The 23,582-nt window shown below is 43.4% G+C and overlaps 1 protein-coding gene across 2 annotated transcripts in view; it reads right to left on the bottom strand.

Annotated features, from left to right (window-relative positions):
- LOC121543315 (diacylglycerol O-acyltransferase 1-like) overlaps nt 1-23,582 on the bottom strand; it is a 43,836-nt gene that overhangs the window by 17,402 nt on the left and 2,852 nt on the right. For both annotated transcript variants that reach the window (XM_041853107.1, XM_041853106.1), the window contains exons 3-4: nt 17,562-17,602; nt 16,858-16,943 (exon numbers count right to left, since the gene is read on the bottom strand). In XM_041853107.1, coding sequence (XP_041709041.1) covers nt 16,858-16,943; nt 17,562-17,602 — 127 coding nt within the window. The remainder of the gene's footprint in view (nt 1-16,857; nt 16,944-17,561; nt 17,603-23,582) is intronic.

Below are 23,582 nucleotides of genomic sequence, written 5' to 3' on the forward strand. Positions count from 1 at the left end.
TTCTACTGCTGTACTGTTCCTGTTCTACTGCAGGACTGATACTGTTCTACTGCTGTACTGTTACTGTTCTACTGCAGGACAGATACTGTTCTACTGCTGTACTGTTACTGTTCTACTGCACGATTGATACTGTTCTACTGGAGGACTGATACTGTTCTACTGGAGGACAGATACTGTTCTACTGCTGTACTGTTACTGTTCTACTGCAGGACAGATACTGTTCTACTGCTGTACTGTTACTGTTCTACTGCAGGATTGATACTGTTCTGCTGGAGGACTGATACTGTTCTACTGGAGGACAGATACTGTTCTACTGCTGTACTGTTACTGTTCTACTGCTGCACTGTTACTGTTCTACTGCAGGATTGATACTGTTCTACTGGAGGACTGATACTGTTCTACTGGAGGACAGACACTGTTCTACTGGAGGACAGATACTGTTCTACTGCTGTACTGTTACTGTTCTACTGCAGGACTGATACTGTTCTACTGGAGGACTGATACTGTTCTACTGCAGGACAGATACTGTTCTACTGCTGTACTGTTACTGTTCTACTGCAGGATTGATACTGTTCTACTGGAGGACTGATACTGTTCTATTGCTGTACTGTTACTGTTCTACTGCTGCACTGTTAGTGTTCTACTGGAGGACTGATACTGTTCTACTGGAGGACAGATACTGTTCTACTGGAGGACAGATACTGTTCTACTGCTGTACTGTTACTGTTCTACTGCAGGACTGATACTGTTCTACTGGAGGACTGATACTGTTCTACTGCTGTACTGTTACTGTTCTACTGCTGCACTGTTACTGTTCTACTGGAGGACTGATACTGTTCTACTGGAGGACAGATACTGTTCTACTGGAGGACAGATACTGTTCTACTGCTGTACTGTTACTGTTCTACTGCAGGACTGATACTGTTCTACTGGAGGACTGATACTGTTCTACTGCAGGACAGATACTGTTCTACTGCAGGACTGATACTGTTCTACTGGAGGACTGATACTGTTCTACTGCAGGACAGATACTGTTCTACTGGAGGACTGATACTGTTCTACTGCAGGACTGATACTGTTCTACTGGAGGACTGATACTGTTCTACTGCAGGACAGATACTGTTCTACTGCTGCACTGTTACTGTTCTACTGGAGGACTGATACTGTTCTACTGGAGGACAGATACTGTTCTACTGGAGGACAGATACTGTTCTACTGCTGTACTGTTACTGTTCTACTGCAGGATTGATACTGTTCTACTGGAGGACAGATACTGTTCTACTGGAGGACAGATACTGTGCTACTGCTGCACTGTTACTGTTCTACTGCAGGACTGATACTGTTCTACTGCAGGACTGATACTGTTCTACTGCAGGACTGATACTGTTCTACTGCTGTACTGTTACTGTTCTACTGCAGGACTGATACTGTTCTACTGATGTACTGTTACTGTTCTACTGATGTACTGTTACTGTTCTACTGCAGGACTGATACTGTTCTACTGCTGTACTGTTCCTGTTCTACTGCTGCACTGTTACTGTTCTACTGATGTACTGTTACTGTTCTACTGCAGGACTGATACTGTTCTACTGCTGTACTGTTACTGTTCTACTGCAGGATTGATACTGTTCTGCTGGAGGACTGATACTGTTCTACTGCTGTACTGTTACTGTTCTACTGCTGCACTGTTACTGTTCTATTGGAGGACTGATACTGTTCTACTGGAGGACAGATACTGTTCTACTGGAGGACAGATACTGTTCTACTGCTGTACTGTTACTGTTCTACTGCAGGACTGATACTGTTCTACTGGAGGACTGATACTGTTCTACTGCTGTACTGTTACTGTTCTACTGCTGCACTGTTACTGTTCTACTGGAGGACTGATACTGTTCTACTGGAGGACAGATACTGTTCTACTGGAGGACAGATACTGTTCTACTGCAGGACAGATACTGTTCTACTGCAGGACAGATACTGTTCTACTGCAGGACAGATACTGTTCTACTGCTGCACTGTTCCTGTTCTACTGCAGGACAGATACTGTTCTACTGCTGTACTGTTCCTGTTCTACTGCAGGACTGATACTGTTCTACTGCTGTACTGTTACTGTTCTACTGCAGGACAGATACTGTTCTACTGCTGTACTGTTACTGTTCTACTGCACGATTGATACTGTTCTACTGGAGGACTGATACTGTTCTACTGGAGGACAGATACTGTTCTACTGCTGTACTGTTACTGTTCTACTGCAGGACAGATACTGTTCTACTGCTGTACTGTTACTGTTCTACTGCAGGATTGATACTGTTCTGCTGGAGGACTGATACTGTTCTACTGGAGGACAGATACTGTTCTACTGCTGTACTGTTACTGTTCTACTGCTGCACTGTTACTGTTCTACTGCAGGATTGATACTGTTCTACTGGAGGACTGATACTGTTCTACTGGAGGACAGACACTGTTCTACTGGAGGACAGATACTGTTCTACTGCTGTACTGTTACTGTTCTACTGCAGGACTGATACTGTTCTACTGGAGGACTGATACTGTTCTACTGCAGGACAGATACTGTTCTACTGCTGTACTGTTACTGTTCTACTGCAGGATTGATACTGTTCTACTGGAGGACTGATACTGTTCTACTGCTGTACTGTTACTGTTCTACTGCTGCACTGTTAGTGTTCTACTGGAGGACTGATACTGTTCTACTGGAGGACAGATACTGTTCTACTGGAGGACAGATACTGTTCTACTGCTGTACTGTTACTGTTCTACTGCAGGACTGATACTGTTCTACTGGAGGACTGATACTGTTCTACTGCTGTACTGTTACTGTTCTACTGCTGCACTGTTACTGTTCTACTGGAGGACTGATACTGTTCTACTGGAGGACAGATACTGTTCTACTGGAGGACAGATACTGTTCTACTGCTGTACTGTTACTGTTCTACTGCAGGACTGATACTGTTCTACTGGAGGACTGATACTGTTCTACTGCAGGACAGATACTGTTCTACTGCAGGACTGATACTGTTCTACTGGATGACTGATACTGTTCTACTGCAGGACAGATACTGTTCTACTGGAGGACTGATACTGTTCTACTGCAGGACTGATACTGTTCTACTGGAGGACTGATACTGTTCTACTGCAGGACAGATACTGTTCTACTGCTGCACTGTTACTGTTCTACTGGAGGACTGATACTGTTCTACTGGAGGACAGATACTGTTCTACTGGAGGACAGATACTGTTCTACTGCTGTACTGTTACTGTTCTACTGCAGGATTGATACTGTTCTACTGGAGGACAGATACTGTTCTACTGGAGGACAGATACTGTGCTACTGCTGCACTGTTACTGTTCTACTGCAGGACTGATACTGTTCTACTGCAGGACTGATACTGTTCTACTGCAGGACTGATACTGTTCTACTGCTGTACTGTTACTGTTCTACTGCAGGACTGATACTGTTCTACTGATGTACTGTTACTGTTCTACTGATGTACTGTTACTGTTCTACTGCAGGACTGATACTGTTCTACTGCTGTACTGTTCCTGTTCTACTGCTGCACTGTTACTGTTCTACTGATGTACTGTTACTGTTCTACTGCAGGACTGATACTGTTCTACTGCTGTACTGTTACTGTTCTACTGCAGGATTGATACTGTTCTGCTGGAGGACTGATACTGTTCTACTGCTGTACTGTTACTGTTCTACTGCTGCACTGTTACTGTTCTATTGGAGGACTGATACTGTTCTACTGGAGGACAGATACTGTTCTACTGGAGGACTGATACTGTTCTACTGCTGTACTGTTACTGTTCTACTGCAGGACTGATACTGTTCTACTGGAGGACTGATACTGTTCTACTGCTGTACTGTTACTGTTCTACTGCTGCACTGTTACTGTTCTACTGGAGGACTGATACTGTTCTACTGGAGGACAGATACTGTTCTACTGGAGGACAGATACTGTTCTACTGCAGGACAGATACTGTTCTACTGCAGGACAGATACTGTTCTACTGCAGGACAGATACTGTTCTACTGCTGCACTGTTCCTGTTCTACTGCAGGACAGATACTGTTCTACTGCTGTACTGTTCCTGTTCTACTGCAGGACTGATACTGTTCTACTGCTGTACTGTTACTGTTCTACTGCAGGACAGATACTGTTCTACTGCTGTACTGTTACTGTTCTACTGCACGATTGATACTGTTCTACTGGAGGACTGATACTGTTCTACTGGAGGACAGATACTGTTCTACTGCTGTACTGTTACTGTTCTTCTGCAGGACAGATACTGTTCTACTGCTGTACTGTTACTGTTCTACTGCAGGATTGATACTGTTCTGCTGGAGGACTGATACTGTTCTACTGGAGGACAGATACTGTTCTACTGCTGTACTGTTACTGTTCTACTGCTGCACTGTTACTGTTCTACTGCAGGATTGATACTGTTCTACTGGAGGACTGATACTGTTCTACTGGAGGACAGACACTGTTCTACTGGAGGACAGATACTGTTCTACTGCTGTACTGTTACTGTTCTACTGCAGGACTGATACTGTTCTACTGGAGGACTGATACTGTTCTACTGCAGGACAGATACTGTTCTACTGCTGTACTGTTACTGTTCTACTGCAGGATTGATACTGTTCTACTGGAGGACTGATACTGTTCTACTGCTGTACTGTTACTGTTCTACTGCTGCACTGTTAGTGTTCTACTGGAGGACTGATACTGTTCTACTGGAGGACAGATACTGTTCTACTGGAGGACAGATACTGTTCTACTGCTGTACTGTTACTGTTCTACTGCAGGACTGATACTGTTCTACTGGAGGACTGATACTGTTCTACTGCTGTACTGTTACTGTTCTACTGCTGCACTGTTACTGTTCTACTGGAGGACTGATACTGTTCTACTGGAGGACAGATACTGTTCTACTGGAGGACAGATACTGTTCTACTGCTGTACTGTTACTGTTCTACTGCAGGACTGATACTGTTCTACTGGAGGACTGATACTGTTCTACTGCAGGACAGATACTGTTCTACTGCAGGACTGATACTGTTCTACTGGAGGACTGATACTGTTCTACTGCAGGACAGATACTGTTCTACTGGAGGACTGATACTGTTCTACTGCAGGACTGATACTGTTCTACTGGAGGACTGATACTGTTCTACTGCAGGACAGATACTGTTCTACTGCTGCACTGTTACTGTTCTACTGGAGGACTGATACTGTTCTACTGGAGGACAGATACTGTTCTACTGGAGGACAGATACTGTTCTACTGCTGTACTGTTACTGTTCTACTGCAGGATTGATACTGTTCTACTGGAGGACAGATACTGTTCTACTGGAGGACAGATACTGTGCTACTGCTGCACTGTTACTGTTCTACTGCAGGACTGATACTGTTCTACTGCAGGACTGATACTGTTCTACTGCAGGACTGATACTGTTCTACTGCTGTACTGTTACTGTTCTACTGCAGGACTGATACTGTTCTACTGATGTACTGTTACTGTTCTACTGATGTATTGTTACTGTTCTACTGCTGTACTGTTCCTGTTCTACTGCTGCACTGTTACTGTTCTACTGATGTACTGTTACTGTTCTACTGCAGGACTGATACTGTTCTACTGCTGTACTGTTACTGTTCTACTGCAGGATTGATACTGTTCTGCTGGAGGACTGATACTGTTCTACTGCTGTACTGTTACTGTTCTACTGCTGCACTGTTACTGTTCTATTGGAGGACTGATACTGTTCTACTGGAGGACAGATACTGTTCTACTGGAGGACAGATACTGTTCTACTGCTGTACTGTTACTGTTCTACTGCAGGACTGATACTGTTCTACTGGAGGACTGATACTGTTCTACTGCTGTACTGTTACTGTTCTACTGCTGCACTGTTACTGTTCTACTGGAGGACTGATACTGTTCTACTGGAGGACAGATACTGTTCTACTGGAGGACAGATACTGTTCTACTGCTGTACTGTTACTGTTCTACTGCAGGACTGATACTGTTCTACTGGAGGACTGATACTGTTCTACTGAAGGACAGATACTGTTCTACTGCTGTACTGTTACTGTTCTACTGCAGGATTGATACTGTTCTACTGGAGGACTGATACTGTTCTACTGCTGCACTGTTACTGTTCTACTGCAGGACTGATACTGTTCTACTGCAGGACTGATACTGTTCTACTGCAGGACTGATACTGTTCTACTGCTGTACTGTTACTGTTCTACTGCAGGACTGATACTGTTCTACTGATGTACTGTTACTGTTCTACTGATGTACTGTTACTGTTCTACTGCAGGACTGATACTGTTCTACTGCTGTACTGTTCCTGTTCTACTGCTGCACTGTTACTGTTCTACTGATGTACTGTTACTGTTCTACTGCAGGACTGATACTGTTCTACTGCAGGACTGATACTGTTCTACTGCAGGACTGATACTGTTCTACTACAGGACTGTTACTGTTCTACTGCAGGACTGATACTGTTCTACTGCTGCACTGTTCCTGTTCTACTGCAGTACTGATACTGTTCTACTGCAGGACTGATACTGTTCTACTGCAGGACTGATACTGTTCTACTGCAGGACTGATACTGTTCTACTGCTGTACTGTTACTGTTCTACTGATGTACTGTTACTGTTCTACTGCAGGACTGATACTGTTCTACTGCAGGACTGATACTGTTCTACTGCAGGACTGATACTGTTCTACTGCTGTACTGTTACTGTTCTACTGATGTACTGTTACTGTTCTACTGCAGGACTGATACTGTTCTACTGCAGGACTGATACTGTTCTACTGCAAGACTGATACTGTTCTACTGCAGGACTGATACTGTTCTACTGCTGTACTGTTACTGTTCTACTGCAGGATTGATACTGTTCTACTGGAGGACTGATACTGTTCTACTGCTGCACTGTTACTGTTCTACTGGAGGACTGTTACTGTTCTACTGCAGGACTGTTACTGTTCTACTGCTGCACTGTTACTGTTCTACTGCAGGACTGATACTGTTCTACCGTGCACTGTTACTGTTCTACTGCAGGACTGATACTGTTCTACTGCTGCACTGTTACTGTTCTACTGCTGCACTGTTACTGTTCTATTGCAGGACTGATACTGTTCTACTGCTGCACTGTTACTGTTCTACTGCTGCACTGTTACTGTTCTACTGCAGGACTGATACTGTTCTACTGCTGCACTGTTACTGTTCTACTGGAGGACTGATACTGTTCTACTGCTGTACTGTTACTGTTCTACTGCTGTACTGTTACTGTTCTACTGATGTACTGTTACTGTTCTACTGCAGGACTGATACTGTTCTACTGCTGCACTGTTCCTGTTCTACTGCAGGACTGATACTGTTCTACTGCAGGACTGATACTGTTCTACTGCAGGACTGATACTGTTCTACTGCAGGACTGATACTGTTCTACTGCAGGACTGATACTGTTCTACTGCTGTACTGTTACTGTTCTACTGATGTACTGTTACTGTTCTACTGCAGGACTGATACTGTTCTACTGCAGGACTGATACTGTTCTACTGCAGGACTGATACTGTTCTACTGCTGTACTGTTACTGTTCTACTGATGTACTGTTACTGTTCTACTGCAGGACTGATACTGTTCTACCGCAGGACTGATACTGTTCTACTGCAAGACTGATACTGTTCTACTGCAGGACTGATACTGTTCTACTGCTGTACTGTTACTGTTCTACTGCAGGATTGATACTGTTCTACTGGAGGACTGATACTGTTCTACTGCTGCACTGTTACTGTTCTACTGGAGGACTGTTACTGTTCTACTGCAGGACTGTTACTGTTCTACTGCTGCACTGTTACTGTTCTACTGCAGGACTGATACTGTTCTACCGTGCACTGTTACTGTTCTACTGCAGGACTGATACTGTTCTACTGCTGCACTGTTACTGTTCTACTGCTGCACTGTTACTGTTCTATTGCAGGACTGATACTGTTCTACTGCTGCACTGTTACTGTTCTACTGCTGCACTGTTACTGTTCTACTGCAGGACTGATACTGTTCTACTGCTGCACTGTTACTGTTCTACTGGAGGACTGATACTGTTCTACTGCTGTACTGTTACTGTTCTACTGCTGTACTGTTACTGTTCTACTGATGTACTGTTACTGTTCTACTGCAGGACTGATACTGTTCTACTGCTGCACTGTTCCTGTTCTACTGCAGGACTGATACTGTTCTACTGCAGGACTGATACTGTTCTACTGCAGGACTGATACTGTTCTACTGCAGGACTGATACTGTTCTACTGCAGGACTGATACTGTTCTACTGCTGTACTGTTACTGTTCTACTGATTTACTGTTACTGTTCTACTGCAGGACTGATACTGTTCTACTGCAGGACTGATACTGTTCTACTGCAGGACTGATACTGTTCTACTGCTGTACTGATACTGTTCTACTGCTGTACTGTTACTGTTCTACTGATGTACTGTTACTGTTCTACTGCAGGACTGATACTGTTCTACTGCAGGACTGATACTGTTCTACTGCAGGACTGATACTGTTCTACTGCAGGACTGATACTGTTCTACTGCTGTACTGTTACTGTTCTACTGCAGGACTGATACTGTTCTACTGATGTACTGTTACTGTTCTACTGATGTACTGTTACTGTTCTACTGCAGGACTGATACGGTTCTACTGCTGTACTGTTCCTGTTCTACTGCTGCACTGTTACTGTTCTACTGATGTACTGTTACTGTTCTACTGCAGGACTGATACTGTTCTACTGCAGGACTGATACTGTTCTACTGCAGGACTGATACTGTTCTACTGCAGGACTGATACTGTTCTACTGCAGGACTGATACTGTTCTACTGCAGGACTAATACTGTTCTACTGCAGGACTGATACTGTTCTACTGCAGGACTGATACTGTTGTACTGCAGGACTGATACTGTTCTACTGCTGTACTGTTACTGTTCTACTGATGTACTGTTACTGTTCTACTGCAGGACTGATACTGTTCTACTGCAGGACTGATACTGTTCTACTGCAGGACTGATACTGTTCTACTGCAGGACTGATACTGTTCTACTGCTGTACTGTTACTGTTCTACTGATGTACTGTTACTGTTCTACTGTAGGACTGATACTGTTCTACTGCAGGACTGATACTGTTCTACTGCAAGACTGATACTGTTCTACTGCTGTACTGTTACTGTTCTACTGCAGGATTGATACTGTTCTACTGCAGGACTGATACTGTTCTACTGCAGGACTGATACTGTTCTACTGCAGGACTGATACTGTTCTACTGCAGGACTGATACTGTTCTACTGCTGTACTGTTACTGTTCTACTGATGTACTGTTACTGTTCTACTGCAGGACTGATACTGTTCTACTGCAGGACTGATACTGTTCTACTGCAGGACTGATACTGTTCTACTGCTGTACTGTTACTGTTCTACTGCAGGATTGATACTGTTCTACTGGAGGACTGATACTGTTCTACTGCTCTACTGTTACTGTTCTACTGCAGGACTGATACTGTTCTACTGATGTACTGTTACTGTTCTACTGATGTACTGTTACTGTTCTACTGCAGGACTGATACTGTTCTACTGCTGTACTGTTCCTGTTCTACTGCTGCACTGTTACTGTTCTACTGATGTACTGTTACTGTTCTACTGCAGGACTGATACTGTTCTACTGCAGGACTGATACTGTTCTACTGCTGTACTGTTCCTGTTCTACTGCTGTACTGTTACTGTTCTACTGCTGTACTCTTACTGTTCTACTACAGGACTGATACTGTTCTACTGCAGGACAGATACTGTTCTACTGCAGGACTGATACTGTTCTACTGCAGGACTGATACTGTTCTACTGCAGGACTGATACTGTTCTACTGCAGGACTGATACTGTTCTACTGCAGGACTGATACTGTTCTACTGCAGGACTGATACTGTTCTACTGCAGGACTGATACTGTTCTACTGCAGGACTGATACTGTTCTACTGCAGGACTGATACTGTTCTACTGCTGTACTGTTACTGTTCTACTGATGTACTGTTACTGTTCTACTGCAGGACTGATACTGTTCTACTGCAGGACTGATACTGTTCTACTGCAGGACTGATACTGTTCTACTGCTGTACTGATACTGTTCTACTGCTGTACTGTTACTGTTCTACTGATGTACTGTTACTGTTCTACTGCAGGACTGATACTGTTCTACTGCAGGACTGATACTGTTCTACTGCAGGACTGATACTGTTCTACTGCAGGACTGATACTGTTCTACTGCTGTACTGTTACTGTTCTACTGCAGGACTGATACTGTTCTACTGATGTACTGTTACTGTTCTACTGATGTACTGTTACTGTTCTACTGCAGGACTGATACGGTTCTACTGCTGTACTGTTCCTGTTCTACTGCTGCACTGTTACTGTTCTACTGATGTACTGTTACTGTTCTACTGCAGGACTGATACTGTTCTACTGCAGGACTGATACTGTTCTACTGCAGGACTGATACTGTTCTACTGCAGGACTGATACTGTTCTACTGCAGGACTGATACTGTTCTACTGCAGGACTAATACTGTTCTACTGCAGGACTGATACTGTTCTACTGCAGGACTGATACTGTTCTACTGCAGGACTGATACTGTTCTACTGCTGTACTGTTACTGTTCTACTGATGTACTGTTACTGTTCTACTGCAGGACTGATACTGTTCTACTGCAGGACTGATACTGTTCTACTGCAGGACTGATACTGTTCTACTGCAGGACTGATACTGTTCTACTGCTGTACTGTTACTGTTCTACTGATGTACTGTTACTGTTCTACTGTAGGACTGATACTGTTCTACTGCAGGACTGATACTGTTCTACTGCAAGACTGATACTGTTCTACTGCTGTACTGTTACTGTTCTACTGCAGGATTGATACTGTTCTACTGCAGGACTGATACTGTTCTACTGCAGGACTGATACTGTTCTACTGCTGTACTGTTACTGTTCTACTGATGTACTGTTACTGTTCTACTGCAGGACTGATACTGTTCTACTGCAGGACTGATACTGTTCTACTGCAGGACTGATACTGTTCTACTGCAGGACTGATACTGTTCTACTGCTGTACTGTTACTGTTCTACTGATGTACTGTTACTGTTCTACTGCAGGACTGATACTGTTCTACTGCAGGACTGATACTGTTCTACTGCAGGACTGATACTGTTCTACTGCTGTACTGTTACTGTTCTACTGCAGGATTGATACTGTTCTACTGGAGGACTGATACTGTTCTACTGCTCTACTGTTACTGTTCTACTGCAGGATTGATACTGTTCTACTGGAGGACTGATACTGTTCTACTGCTGTACTGTTCCTGTTCTACTGCTGCACTGTTACTGTTCTACTGATGTACTGTTACTGTTCTACTGCAGGACTGATACTGTTCTACTGCAGGACTGATACTGTTCTACTGCTGTACTGTTCCTGTTCTACTGCTGTACTGTTACTGTTCTACTGCTGTACTCTTACTGTTCTACTACAGGACTGATACTGTTCTACTGCAGGACAGATACTGTTCTACTGCAGGACTGATACTGTTCTACTGCAGGACTGATACTGTTCTACTGCAGGACTGATACTGTTCTACTGCAGGACTGATACTGTTCTACTGCAGGACTGATACTGTTCTACTGCAGGACTGTTACTGTTCTATTGCTGCACTGTTACCGTTCTACTGCAGGACTGATACTGTTCTACTGCTGCACTGTTACTGTTCTACTGCAGGACTGATACTGTTCTACTGCTGCACTGTTACTGTTCTACTGCAGGACTGATACTGTTCTATTGCTGCACTGTTACCGTTCTACTGCAGGACTGATACTGTTCTACTGCTGCACTGTTACTGTTCTACTGCAGGACTGATACTGTTCTACTGCTGCACTGTTACTGTTCTACTGCAGGACTGATACTGTTCTACTGCTGCACTGTTACTGTTCTACTGCAGGACTGATACTGTTCTACTGCTGCACTGTTACTGTTCTACTGCAGGACTGATACTGTTCTACTGCAGGACTGATACTGTTCTACTGCAGGACTGATACTGTTCTACTGCTGTACTGTTACTGTTCTACTGCTGTACTGTTACTGTTCTACTGCAGGACTGATACTGTTCTACTGCTGCACTGTTATTGTTCTACTGCAGGACTGATACTGTTCTACTGCTGCACTGTTACTGTTCTACTGCAGGACTGATACTGTTCTACTGCTGCACTGTTACTGTTCTACTGCAGGACTGATACTGTTCTACTGCTGCACTGTTACTGTTCTACTGCAGGACAGATACTGTTCTACTGCAGGACTGATACTGTTCTACTGCTGCACTGTTACTGTTCTACTGCAGGACTGATACTGTTCTACTGCAGGACTGATACTGTTCTACTGCAGGACTGATACTGTTCTACTGCAGGACTGATACTGTTCTACTGCAGGACTGATACTGTTCTACTGCTGTACTGTTACTGTTCTACTGCAGGACAGATACTGTTCTACTGCAGGACTGATACTGTTCTACTACAGGACTGGCAGGGGAGCTCTGCAGTGGAGATGAAACACACACACACACACGAGAACGGACGCAAACACACATGTGTATGCATGAGCATGAACACACAAAGAAAGAAAACACAGAAAGGCTCAACTATTTTGAATCGCGGGATTATCAAACTAGCTCCAGGGCTGCCTCTCACTCCATATCATGTGACCTGGTGTTTGTAATAATGTTTTTTCTGCTGTGTTTTGAAGGATACATCATAGAATCAATTCTAAAGGCCTACAGTATTCAAAATGTCAAAGGCCAGATGGAATAGGTTGAGGTGGACTTCTATGGAAACCAAGCCTCAATAAAACAGAGAATAAAAATACAATAGTCTTCTCCCTCTAGTGCCTTGGCACTATCTGTGCCTGGCTCACAAGCACAAGAAGTGCCTGAGCTTAACTGATACTACAGCCAATAAAACAGACACTGAATCACGCGTCAACGACTACAAGTGTTAATAAAAAAAATATGCTGCAATGCATATAAAACCAGTGACTTCCGAGGGCGTCATTGTCTGCTATGCCCCAGTACTGTACAGTATAGGGAGTCCCTTGTCCCATAGGCCTACTCTCAGTACTGTAGGCCCCTAAAATAAGCCAGGTGGATGATCCTCAGGAGACAGCTGCAGCAGGACAGCCTGTAATGACCTGCCTACAGATCTAGTGTGTAGGGGGAGTGATAGTGATAGTATGTAGGGAGCGTGATAGTGCGTAGGGAGAGTGATAGATTGTTTGGGGGAGTGATAGTGTGTTGGGGGAGTGATAGTGTGTAGGGGGAGTGATAGTGTGTAGGGAGCGTGATAGTGCGTAGGGAGAGTGATAGATTGTTTGGGGGAGTGATAGTGTGTTGGGGGAGTGATAGTGTGTAGGGGGAGTGATAGTCTGTAGGGAGAGTGATAGTGATAGGGTGTAGGGGGAGTGATAGTGATAGGGTGTAGGGGGAGTGATAGTGCGTAGGGAGAGTGATAGTGTATACGGAGAGTGATAGTGATAGTGTGTAAGGAGAGTGATAGTGTGTAGGGGGAGTGATAGTGTGTAGGGGGAGTGATAGTGTTTAGGGAGAGTGATAGTGTGTAGGGGGAGTGATAGTGTGTAGGGAGAGTGATAGTGTATAGGGAGAGTGATAGTGATAGTGTGTAAGGAGAGTGATAGTGTGTAGGGGGAGTGATAGTGTGTAGGGGGAGTGATAGTGTGTAGGGAGAGTGATAGTGATAGTGATAGTGCGTAGGGAGACCGATAGTGTGAAGTCAGAATTATAGTGTGTGGGGAGAGTTATAGTAAGTAGGGAGCGTGATAGTGTTAGTGTGTAGGGAGATTGAGTGCTAGTGTGTAGGGAGAGTTATAGTGTCTAGGGAGAGTGATCTAGTGTGTAGGGAGAGTGATAGTGATAGTGTGATGGGAGAGTGATCTAGTGCATAGGGAGAGTGATAGTGATAGTGTGTAGGGAGAGTAATAATAATAATAATATGACATTTAGCAGACGCTTTTATCCAAAGCGACTTACAGTCATGTGCGCATACATTTTTACGTATGGGTGGTCCCGGGGATCGAACCCACTACCCTGGCGTTACAAGCGCCATGTCCTACCAATTGAGCTACAGAGGACAGTGATAGTGTGTAGGGAGAGTGATAGTGATAGTGTGTAGGGAGAGTGATCTAGTGTGTAGGGAGAGTGATAGTGATAGTGTGTAGGGGGAGTGATAGTGATAGTGTATAGGAGGAGTGATAGTGATAGGGTGTAGGGGGAGTTATAGTGATAGGGTGTAGGGGGAGTTATAGTGATAGTGTGTAGGGGGAGTGATAGTGATAGTGTGTAGGGAGAGTGATAGTGATAGTGTGTAGGGGGAGTGATAGTGATAGTGTGTAGGAGGAGTTATAGTGATAGGGTGTAGGGGGAGTTATAGTGATAGGGTGTAGGGGGAGTTATAGTGATAGTGTGTAGGGGGAGTGATAGTAATAATTATAATAATAATAATATAATAATATAATAATATAAATAATTGGTCATTTAGCAGACGCTCTTATCCAGAGCGACTTACAGTCGCTTATAGTGATAGTGTGTAGGGAGAGTGATAGTGATAGTGTGTAGGGGGAGTGATAGTGATAGTGTGTAGGGAGAGTGATAGTGATAGTGTGTAGGGGAAGTGATAGTGATAGTGTGTAGGGGGAGTGATAGTGCATAGGGAGAGTGATAGTGATAGTGTGTAGGGGGAGTGATAGTGATAGTGTGTAGGGGGAGTGATAGTGTTTAGGGAGAGTGATAGTGTGTAGGGTGATAGTGTGTAGGGGGAGTGATAGTGCATAGGGAGAGTGATAGTGTATAGGGAGAGTGATAGTGATAGTGTGTAAGGAGAGTGATAGTGTGTAGGGGGAGTGATAGTGTGTAGGGGGAGTGATAGTGATAGTGATAGTGATAGTGCGTAGGGAGACCGATAGTGTGAAGTCAGAATTATAGTGTGTGGGGAGAGTTATAGTAAGTAGGGAGCGTGATAGTGTTAGTGTGTAGGGAGAGTGATAAGTGTCTAGGGAGAGTGATCTAGTGTGTAGGGATAGTGATAGTGATAGTGTGTAGGGAGAGTGATCTAGTGTGTAGGGAGAGTGATAGTGATAGTGTGATGGGAGAGTGATCTAGTGTGTAGGGAGAGTGATAGTGATAGTGTGTAGGGGGAGTGATAGTGATAGTGTGTAGGGAGAGTGATCTAGTGCATAGGGAGAGTGATAGTGATAGTGTGATGGGAGAGTGATCTAGTGTGTAGGGAGAGTGATAGTGATAGTGTGTAGGGGGAGTGATAGTGATAGTGTGTAGGGGGAGTGATAGTGTGTAGGGGGAGTTATAGTGATAGGGTGTAGGGGGAGTTATAGTGATAGGGTATAGGGGGAGTTATAGTGATAGTGTGTAGGGGGAGTGATAGTGATAGTGTGTAGGGGGAGTGATAGTGCTTAGGGAGAGTGATAGTGTATAGGGAGAGTGATAGTGATAGTGTGTAAGGAGAGTGATAGTGTGTAGGGGGAGTGATAGTGTATAGGGGGAGTGATAGTGTTTAGGGAGAGTGATAGTGTGTAGGGAGAATTATAGTGTGTGGGGAGAGTCATAGTGTGTAGTGAGAGTTATAGTGATAGTGTGTAGGGGGAGTGATAGTGTTTAGGGAGAGTGATAGTGCGTAGGGAGACCGATAGTGTGAAGTCAGAATTATAGTGTGTGGGGAGAGTTATAGTAAGTAGGGAGCGTGATAGTGTTAGTGTGTAGGGAGATTGAGTGCTAGTGTGTAGGGAGAGTGATCTAGTGTGTAGGGAGAGTGATAGTGATAGTGTGTAGGGATAGTGATAGTGTGTAGGGAGAGTGATCTAGTGTGTAGGGAGAGTGATAGTGATAGTGTGTAGGGATAGTGATAGTGTGTAGGGAGAGTGATCTAGTGTGTAGGGAGAGTGATAGTGATAGTGTGATGGGAGAGTGATCTAGTGCATAGGGAGAGTGATAGTGATAGTGTGATGGGAGAGTGATCTAGTGTGTAGGGAGAGTGATAGTGATAGTATGTAGGGATAGTGATAGTGATAGTGTGTAGGGAGAGTGATCTAGTGCATAGGGAGAGTGATAGTGATAGTGTGTAGGGAGAGTGATCTAGTGTGTAGGGAGAGTGATAGTGATAGTGTGATGGGAGAGTGATCTAGTGCATAGGGAGAGTGATAGTGATAGTGTGTAGGGAGAGTGATCTAGTGTGTAGGGAGAGTGATAGTGATAGTGTGTAGGGAGAGTGATCTAGTGTGTAGGGAGAGTGATAGTGATAGTGTGTAGGGAGAGTAATAATAATAATAATATGACATTTAGCAGACGCTTTTATCCAAAGCGACTTACAGTCATGTGCGCATACATTTTTACGTATGAGTGGTCCCGGGGATCGAACCCACTACCCTGGCGTTACAAGCGCCATGCTCTACCATTTGAGCTACAGAGGACAGTGATAGTGTGTAGGGAGAGTGATAGTGATAGTGTGTAGGGAGAGTGATCTAGTGTGTAGGGAGAGTGATAGTGATAGTGTGTAGGGAGAGTGATCTAGTGTGTAGGGAGAGTGATAGTGATAGTGTGTAGGGAGAGTGATCTAGTGTATAGGGAGAGTGATAGTGATCTAATGCATAGGGGGAATGAGGGGGTATATCCAAAAGGACCCTAAAGTCCATGTTAGAGCAGAGTAAAGTCCACGTACCGATAACAAGGCATGCTGCAGGCATGTTGTAGGGGTCCTTTATGAATAGAGAAACCACTTGTATTGGGTCCACAAGAATGCCATACCTAGAAAAAACAGAATACTGTGGTTAGACACTCAGAGCTCAGTTGAATCAAACCACATTCTTATTTGTATATCTTGTGTGTTTTTGTTCTACCTTGTTATTTTTAATACTACATTGCTATTGAATACTGCATTGTTGGGTTTAGAGCTTGCAATAAAGGCATTTCACTGTACTTGTGCATGTGTCATTCAAACTTCACTTGAAACATTTCAGCCTTTCAGTTTTCAGAATGCTGCAAGTATTTGCATTGGCATTATACTGTAAAACATGATACAGCGTGTTTGAGAGAATCAGACACAGAACCTCCTATGTTACTTTACAGTAATACATGACAATGTACCCTCCTAGCACGTCTTTACCACAGTATGCCTTTAGTAAGCTGTTCCCTACAGGCTGCTACTGTGGTGGGCATCTGGGGACAGTCAAGAGGCATTGCGCTTGCAGTAGTGTACAGGACAGCATATGGTCTTAGCTGTGAAGGGGCTGACGTTACATTCCATTCGGTGAAAACTGGGCCTTTACTTCCAACCGTCAAATAACAGCCCATGACAACGTCGTTGGAAAAGACCACACTCCTTTATCCTCCTCTTTTATGTCAAGCTTCTCATAACGTACTTACTTTAAAAGGTTTTCCAAGAACAGACGGGCATTGCTCAAGACCTACAGCAAAAGAGGGCTCGTAAATTCATTGCATCCTTGAAAATAAAGTTTGTTTCACTTGGTACAAGCATACATTCATCATAGGATTAAATTACAGTGTTTATTTTCCATTGAAGTTTAAAGTTTTATTAGTCGTACGGGATACATCATCCAACTAAATGCTTACTTGCAGGTTCCTTTTCGACAATGGAACAACAACAACAAATGATAAAAGATAAGAATACAAACAAAGTAAATGTCTCAGTAGAATAAACATTTTAGCATAACAATACACATGTTTTGGGGAAAGGGGGGAAAGTGTTTAAATTGTGACGTATTTAGAAATCATAATAAGAGTCTGGTAGCAGCAGTTGTGATGTGTGTGTAGCATGAATGTGTGTGTGTGTGGATGAGTGTACATGTATACAGTGGGGAAAAAAAGTATTTAGTCAGCCACCAATTGTGCAAGTTCTCCCACTTAAAAAGATGAGAGAGGCCTGTAATTTTCATCATAGGTACACCTCAACTATGACAGACAAATTGAGATTTTTTTTCTCCAGAAAATCACATTGTAAGATTTTTTATGAATTTATTTGCAAATTATGGTGGAAAATAAGTATTTGGTCACCTACAAACAAGCAAGATTTCTGGCTCTCACAGACCTGTAACTTCTTCTTTAAGAGGCTCCTCTGTCCTCCACTCTTTACCTGTATTAATGCCACCAGTTTGAACTTGTTATCAGTATAAAAGACACCTGTCCACAACCTCAAACAGTCACACTCCAAACTCCACTATGGCCAAGACCAAAGAGCTGTCAAAGGACACCAGAAACAAAATTGTAGACCTGCACCAGGCTGGGAAGACTGAATCTGCAATAGGTAAGCAGCTTGGTTTGAAGAAATCAACTGTGGGAGCAATTATTAGGAAATGGAAGACATACAAGACCACTGATAATCTCCCTCGTTCTGGGGCTCCACGCAAGATCTCACCCCGTGGGGTCAAAATGATCACAAGAACAGTGAGCAAAAATCCCAGAACCACACGGGGGGACCTAGTGAATGACCTGCAGAGAGCTGGGACCAAAGTAACAAAGCCTACCATCAGTAACACACTACGCCGCCAGGGACTCAAATCCTGCAGTGCCAGATGTGTCCCCCTGCTTAAGCCAGTACATGTCCAGGCCCGTCTGAAGTTTGCTAGAGTGCATTTGGATGATCCAGAAGAGGATTGGGAGAATGTCATATGGTCAGATGAAACCAAAATAGAACTTTTTGGTAAAAACTCAACTCGTCGTGTTTGGAGGACAAAGAATGCTGAGTTGCATCCAAAGAACACCATACCTACTGTGAAGCATGGGGGTGGAAACATCATGCTTTGGGGCTGTTTTTCTGCAAAGGGACCAGGACGACTGATCCGTGTAAAGGAAATAATTAATGGGGCCATGTATCGTGAGATTTTGAGTGAAAACCTCCTTCCATCAGCAAGGGCATTGAAGATGAAACGTGGCTGGGTCTATCAGCATGACTATGATCCCAAACACACCGCCCGGGCAATGAAGGAGTGGCTTCGTAAGAAGCATTTCAAGGTCCTGGAGTGGCCTAGCCAGTCTCCAGATCTCAACCCCATAGACAATCTTTAGAGGGAGTTGAAAGTCCGTGTTGCCCAGCGACAGCCCCAAAACATCACTGCTCTAGAGGATATCTGCATGGAGGAATGGGCCAAAATACCAGCAACAGTGTGTGAAAACCTTGTGAAGACTTACAGAAAACGTTTGACCTGTGTCATTGCCAACAAAGGGTATATAACAAAGTATTGAGAAACTTTTGTTATTGACCAAATACTTATTTTCCACCATAATTTGCAAATAAATTCATTAAAAATCCTACAATGTGATTTTCTGGATTTTTTTTTCTCATTTTGTCTGTCATAGTTGACGTGTACCTATGATGAAAATTACAGGCCTCTCTCATCTTTTTAAGTGGGAGAACTTGCACAATTGGTGGCTGACTAAATACTTTTTTTCCCCACTGTATCTGTGTAGATGCACCTAACTATCAAAGTATTATTATTATTTTGACGCCTCTGGGTGCGAGTGTGGTGCGGGGAATGAAAATGGAAATGCAAAACAAGTTTATGAGAACCGGAGGAAAATCCATAAGAGAACCGGAGGAAACTCCATAAGAGAACCGGAGGAAACTCCATAAGAGAACCAGAGGAAACTCCATAAGAGAACCAGAGGAAACTCCATAAGAGAACCAGAGGAAACTCCATAAGAGAACCAGAGGAAACTCCATATCAAGGGGACTTTATTAATTTTATGAATAAGTCCAAAGGCCACGCACTATACCTCAGTAAACCCTTTAAGGGCAGTTGACTGTAACACGTTACACTATACCTTAGCTAACCCTTTAAGAGCGGTAGACTGCAAACCGTTGCAATATACCTCAGTAAACCCTTTATGGGCAGTACACTGTAACACGTTACACTATACCTCAGTAAACCCTTTATGGGCAGTACACTGTAACACGTTACACTATACCTCAGTAAACCCTTTATGGGCAGTACACTGTAACACGTTACACTATACCTCAGTAAACCCTTTATGGGCAGTACACTGTAACACGTTACACTATACCTCAGTAAACCCTTTATGGGCAGTACACTGTAACACGTTACACTATACCTCAGTAAACCCTTTACTGGCAGTTTGGTTTAGTTCATTTGTATGCACTAGACAGGGCGAAGGACGTAGGTGAAGCCTATCTGATGATAATGATAACTCTGTTCAATTTATTGCACATTATGCAGTGATGGATCTATAAAAAGTCTACATATTCACTTGCATTCAGTAACATCTATGAATCACATTATTATTATGAACAGTATTAACGTCAAACGGAAGAACCAAGGACACGGGTGGTTCCTAATGTTATGAAATTCTCGCTAGTGTTTAGAGAACAACTGGTTCTGAGAGATTAGAATCAGGACCTGCAATTGTAACAGTAAGCAACTGTAACAAAATGGATGACTGCAGTGTAGCCGTTATTAGTACAGTCGTGGTCAAAAGTTTTGAGAATGACACAAGTATTGGTCTTCACAAAGTTCGCTGCTTCAGTGTTATGAGATATTTTTGTCAGATGTTACTATGGTATACTGAAGTATAATTACAAGCATTCCATAAGTGTCAAGGGCTTTTATTGACAATTACATGAAGTTTATGCAAAGAGTCAATATTTGCAGTGTTGACCCTTCTTTTTCAAGACCTCTGCAATCACCCCTGGCATGCTGTCAATTAACTTCTGGGCCACATCCTGACTGATGGCAGCCCATTCTTGCATAATCAATACTTGGAGTTTGTGGGTTTTTGTTTGTCCACCCGCCTCTTGAGGATCGACCACAAGTTCTCAATGGGATTAAGGTCTGGGGAGTTTCCTGGCCATGGACCAAAAATTTCGATGTTTTGTTCCCCAAGCCACTTAGTTATCACTTTTGCCTTATGGCAAGGTGCTCCATCATGCTGGAAAAGGCATTGGTCGTCACCAAACTGTTTTTGGATGGTTGGGAGAAGTTGCTCTCGGAGGATGTGTTGGTACCATTCTTTATTCATGGCTGTGTTCTTAGGCAAAAATATGAGTGAGCCCACTCCCTTGGCTGAGAAGCAACCCCACACATGAATGGTCTCAGGATGCTTTACTGTTGGCATGACACAGGACTGATGGTAGCGCTCACCTTTTCTTCTCCGGACAAGGTGTTTTCCGGATGCCCCAAACAATCGGAAAGGGGATTCATCAGAGAAAATGACTTTACCCCAGTCCTCAGCAGTCCAATCCCTGTACCTTTTGCAGAATATCAGTCTGTCCCTGATGTTTTTCCTGGAGAGAAGTGGCTTCTTTGCTGCCCTTCTTGACACCAGGCCACCCTCCAAAAGTATTCGCCTCACTGTGCGTGTAGATGCACTCACACCTGCCTGCTGCCATTCCTGAGCAAGCTCTGCACTGGTGGTGCCCCGATCCCGCAGCTGAATCAACTTTAGGAGACGGTCCTGGCGCTTGCTGGACTTTCTTGGGCGCCCTGACGCCTTCTTCACAACAATTGAACCTCTCTCCTTGAAGTTCTTGATGATCCGATAAATGGTTGATTTAGGTGCAAGCTTACTAGCAGCAATATCCTTGCCTGTGAAGCCCTTTTTGTGCAAAGCAATGATGACGGCACGTGTTTCCTTGCAGGTAACGTGTCCTTTGGTCTGGAGTCCAAATTTGAGATTTTTGGTTCCAACCGCCGTGTCTTTGTGAGACGCGATGTTGGTGAACGGATGATCTCCGCATGTGTAGTTTCCCACTGTAAAGCATGGAGGAGGAGGTGTTATGGTGTGGGGGTGCTTTGCTGGTGACACTGTCTGTGATTTATTTAGAATTCAAGGCACACTTAACCAGCATGGCTACCACAGCATTCTGCAGCGATACGCCATCCCATCTGGTTTGGACTTAGTGGGACTATCATTTGTTTTTCAACAGGACAATGACCCAACACACCTCCAGGCTGTGTAAGGGCTATTTTACCAAGAAGTAGAGTGATGGAGTGCTGATCAGATGACCTGGCCTCCACAATCCCCCAACCTCAACCCAATTGAGATGGTTTGGGATGAGACAGACGGCAGAGTGAAGGAAAAGCAGCCAACAAGACTGTTAGAAAAGCATTCCAAGTGAAGCTGGTTGAGAAGAATCTTTGAAGAATCTCAAATATAAAATATATTTTGATTTGTTTAACACTTTTTTGGTTACTACATGATTCCATATGTGTTATTTCATAGTTTTGAGTCTTCACTTATATTCTACAATGTAGAAAATAGTAAAAAAATTAAGAAAGCCCTTGAATGAGTAGGTGTGTCCAAACTTTTGACTGGTACTGTATGTAGTTCTGTACCTGTCTATTAATGTTATGTATGATGTCATTTTAAGTAGCTCTGCCCTTCAGCTGTACTGGTCTATTAATGTTATGTATGATGTCATTTTAAGTAGCTCTGCCCTTCAGCTGTACTGGTCTGTTAATGTTATGTATGATGTCATTTTAAGTAGCTCTGCCCTTCAGCTGTACTGGTCTATTAATTTTATGTGTGATGTCATTTTAAGTAGTTCTGCCCTTCAGCTGTACTGGTCTATGAATGTTATGTTTGATGTCATTTTAAGTAGCTCTGCCCTTTAGCTGTACTGGTCTATTAATGTTATATATGATGTCATTTTAAGTAGCTCTACCCTTCAGCTGTACTGGTCTATTAATGTTATGTATGATGTAATTTTAAGTAGCTCTGCCCTTCAGCTGTACTGGTCTATTAATGTTATGTATGATGTCATTTTAAGTAGCTCTGCCCTTCAGCTGTACTGGTCTATTAATGTTATGTATGATGTCATTTTAAGTAGCTCTGCCCTTCAGCTGTACTGGTCTATTAATGTTATGTGTGATGTCATTTTAAGTAGCTCTGCCCTTCAGCTGTAATGGTCTATTAATGTTATGTGTGATGTCATTTTAAGTAGCTCTGCCCTTCAGCTGTAATGGTCTATTAATGTTATGTGTGATGTCATTTTAAGTAGCTCTGCCCTTCAGCTGTACTGGTCTATTAATGTTATGTGTGATGTCATTTTAAGTAGCTCTGCCCTTCAGCTGTAATGGTCTATTAATGTTATGTGTGATGTCATTTTAAGTAGCTCTGCCCTTCAGCTGTAATGGTCTATGAATGTTATGCTTTATGTGGACCCCAGGAAGGGTAGCTGCAGCTTTGGCTCTAGTTAATGGGGATCCTAATAAAATACTAAACACGGTATTATTTGTGGAACTGATCTTGACAGCTAAAAGATGAAGTGTTTGCAAGTCAAGATAATCACTCTCTAGATTTTTTTGGTCTGTCTTGCGATTCTTTCCTTCCCTCATTGAAAATGTTTCCTTTTGGATTGTAACATCTTATTATGGAATACAAAGACTTCTCCACGTTCAATGTGAATTTGAG

This window comes from Coregonus clupeaformis, unplaced genomic scaffold (assembly GCF_020615455.1).
Source record: "Coregonus clupeaformis isolate EN_2021a unplaced genomic scaffold, ASM2061545v1 scaf0115, whole genome shotgun sequence".
NCBI lineage: Eukaryota > Metazoa > Chordata > Actinopteri > Salmoniformes > Salmonidae > Coregonus > Coregonus clupeaformis.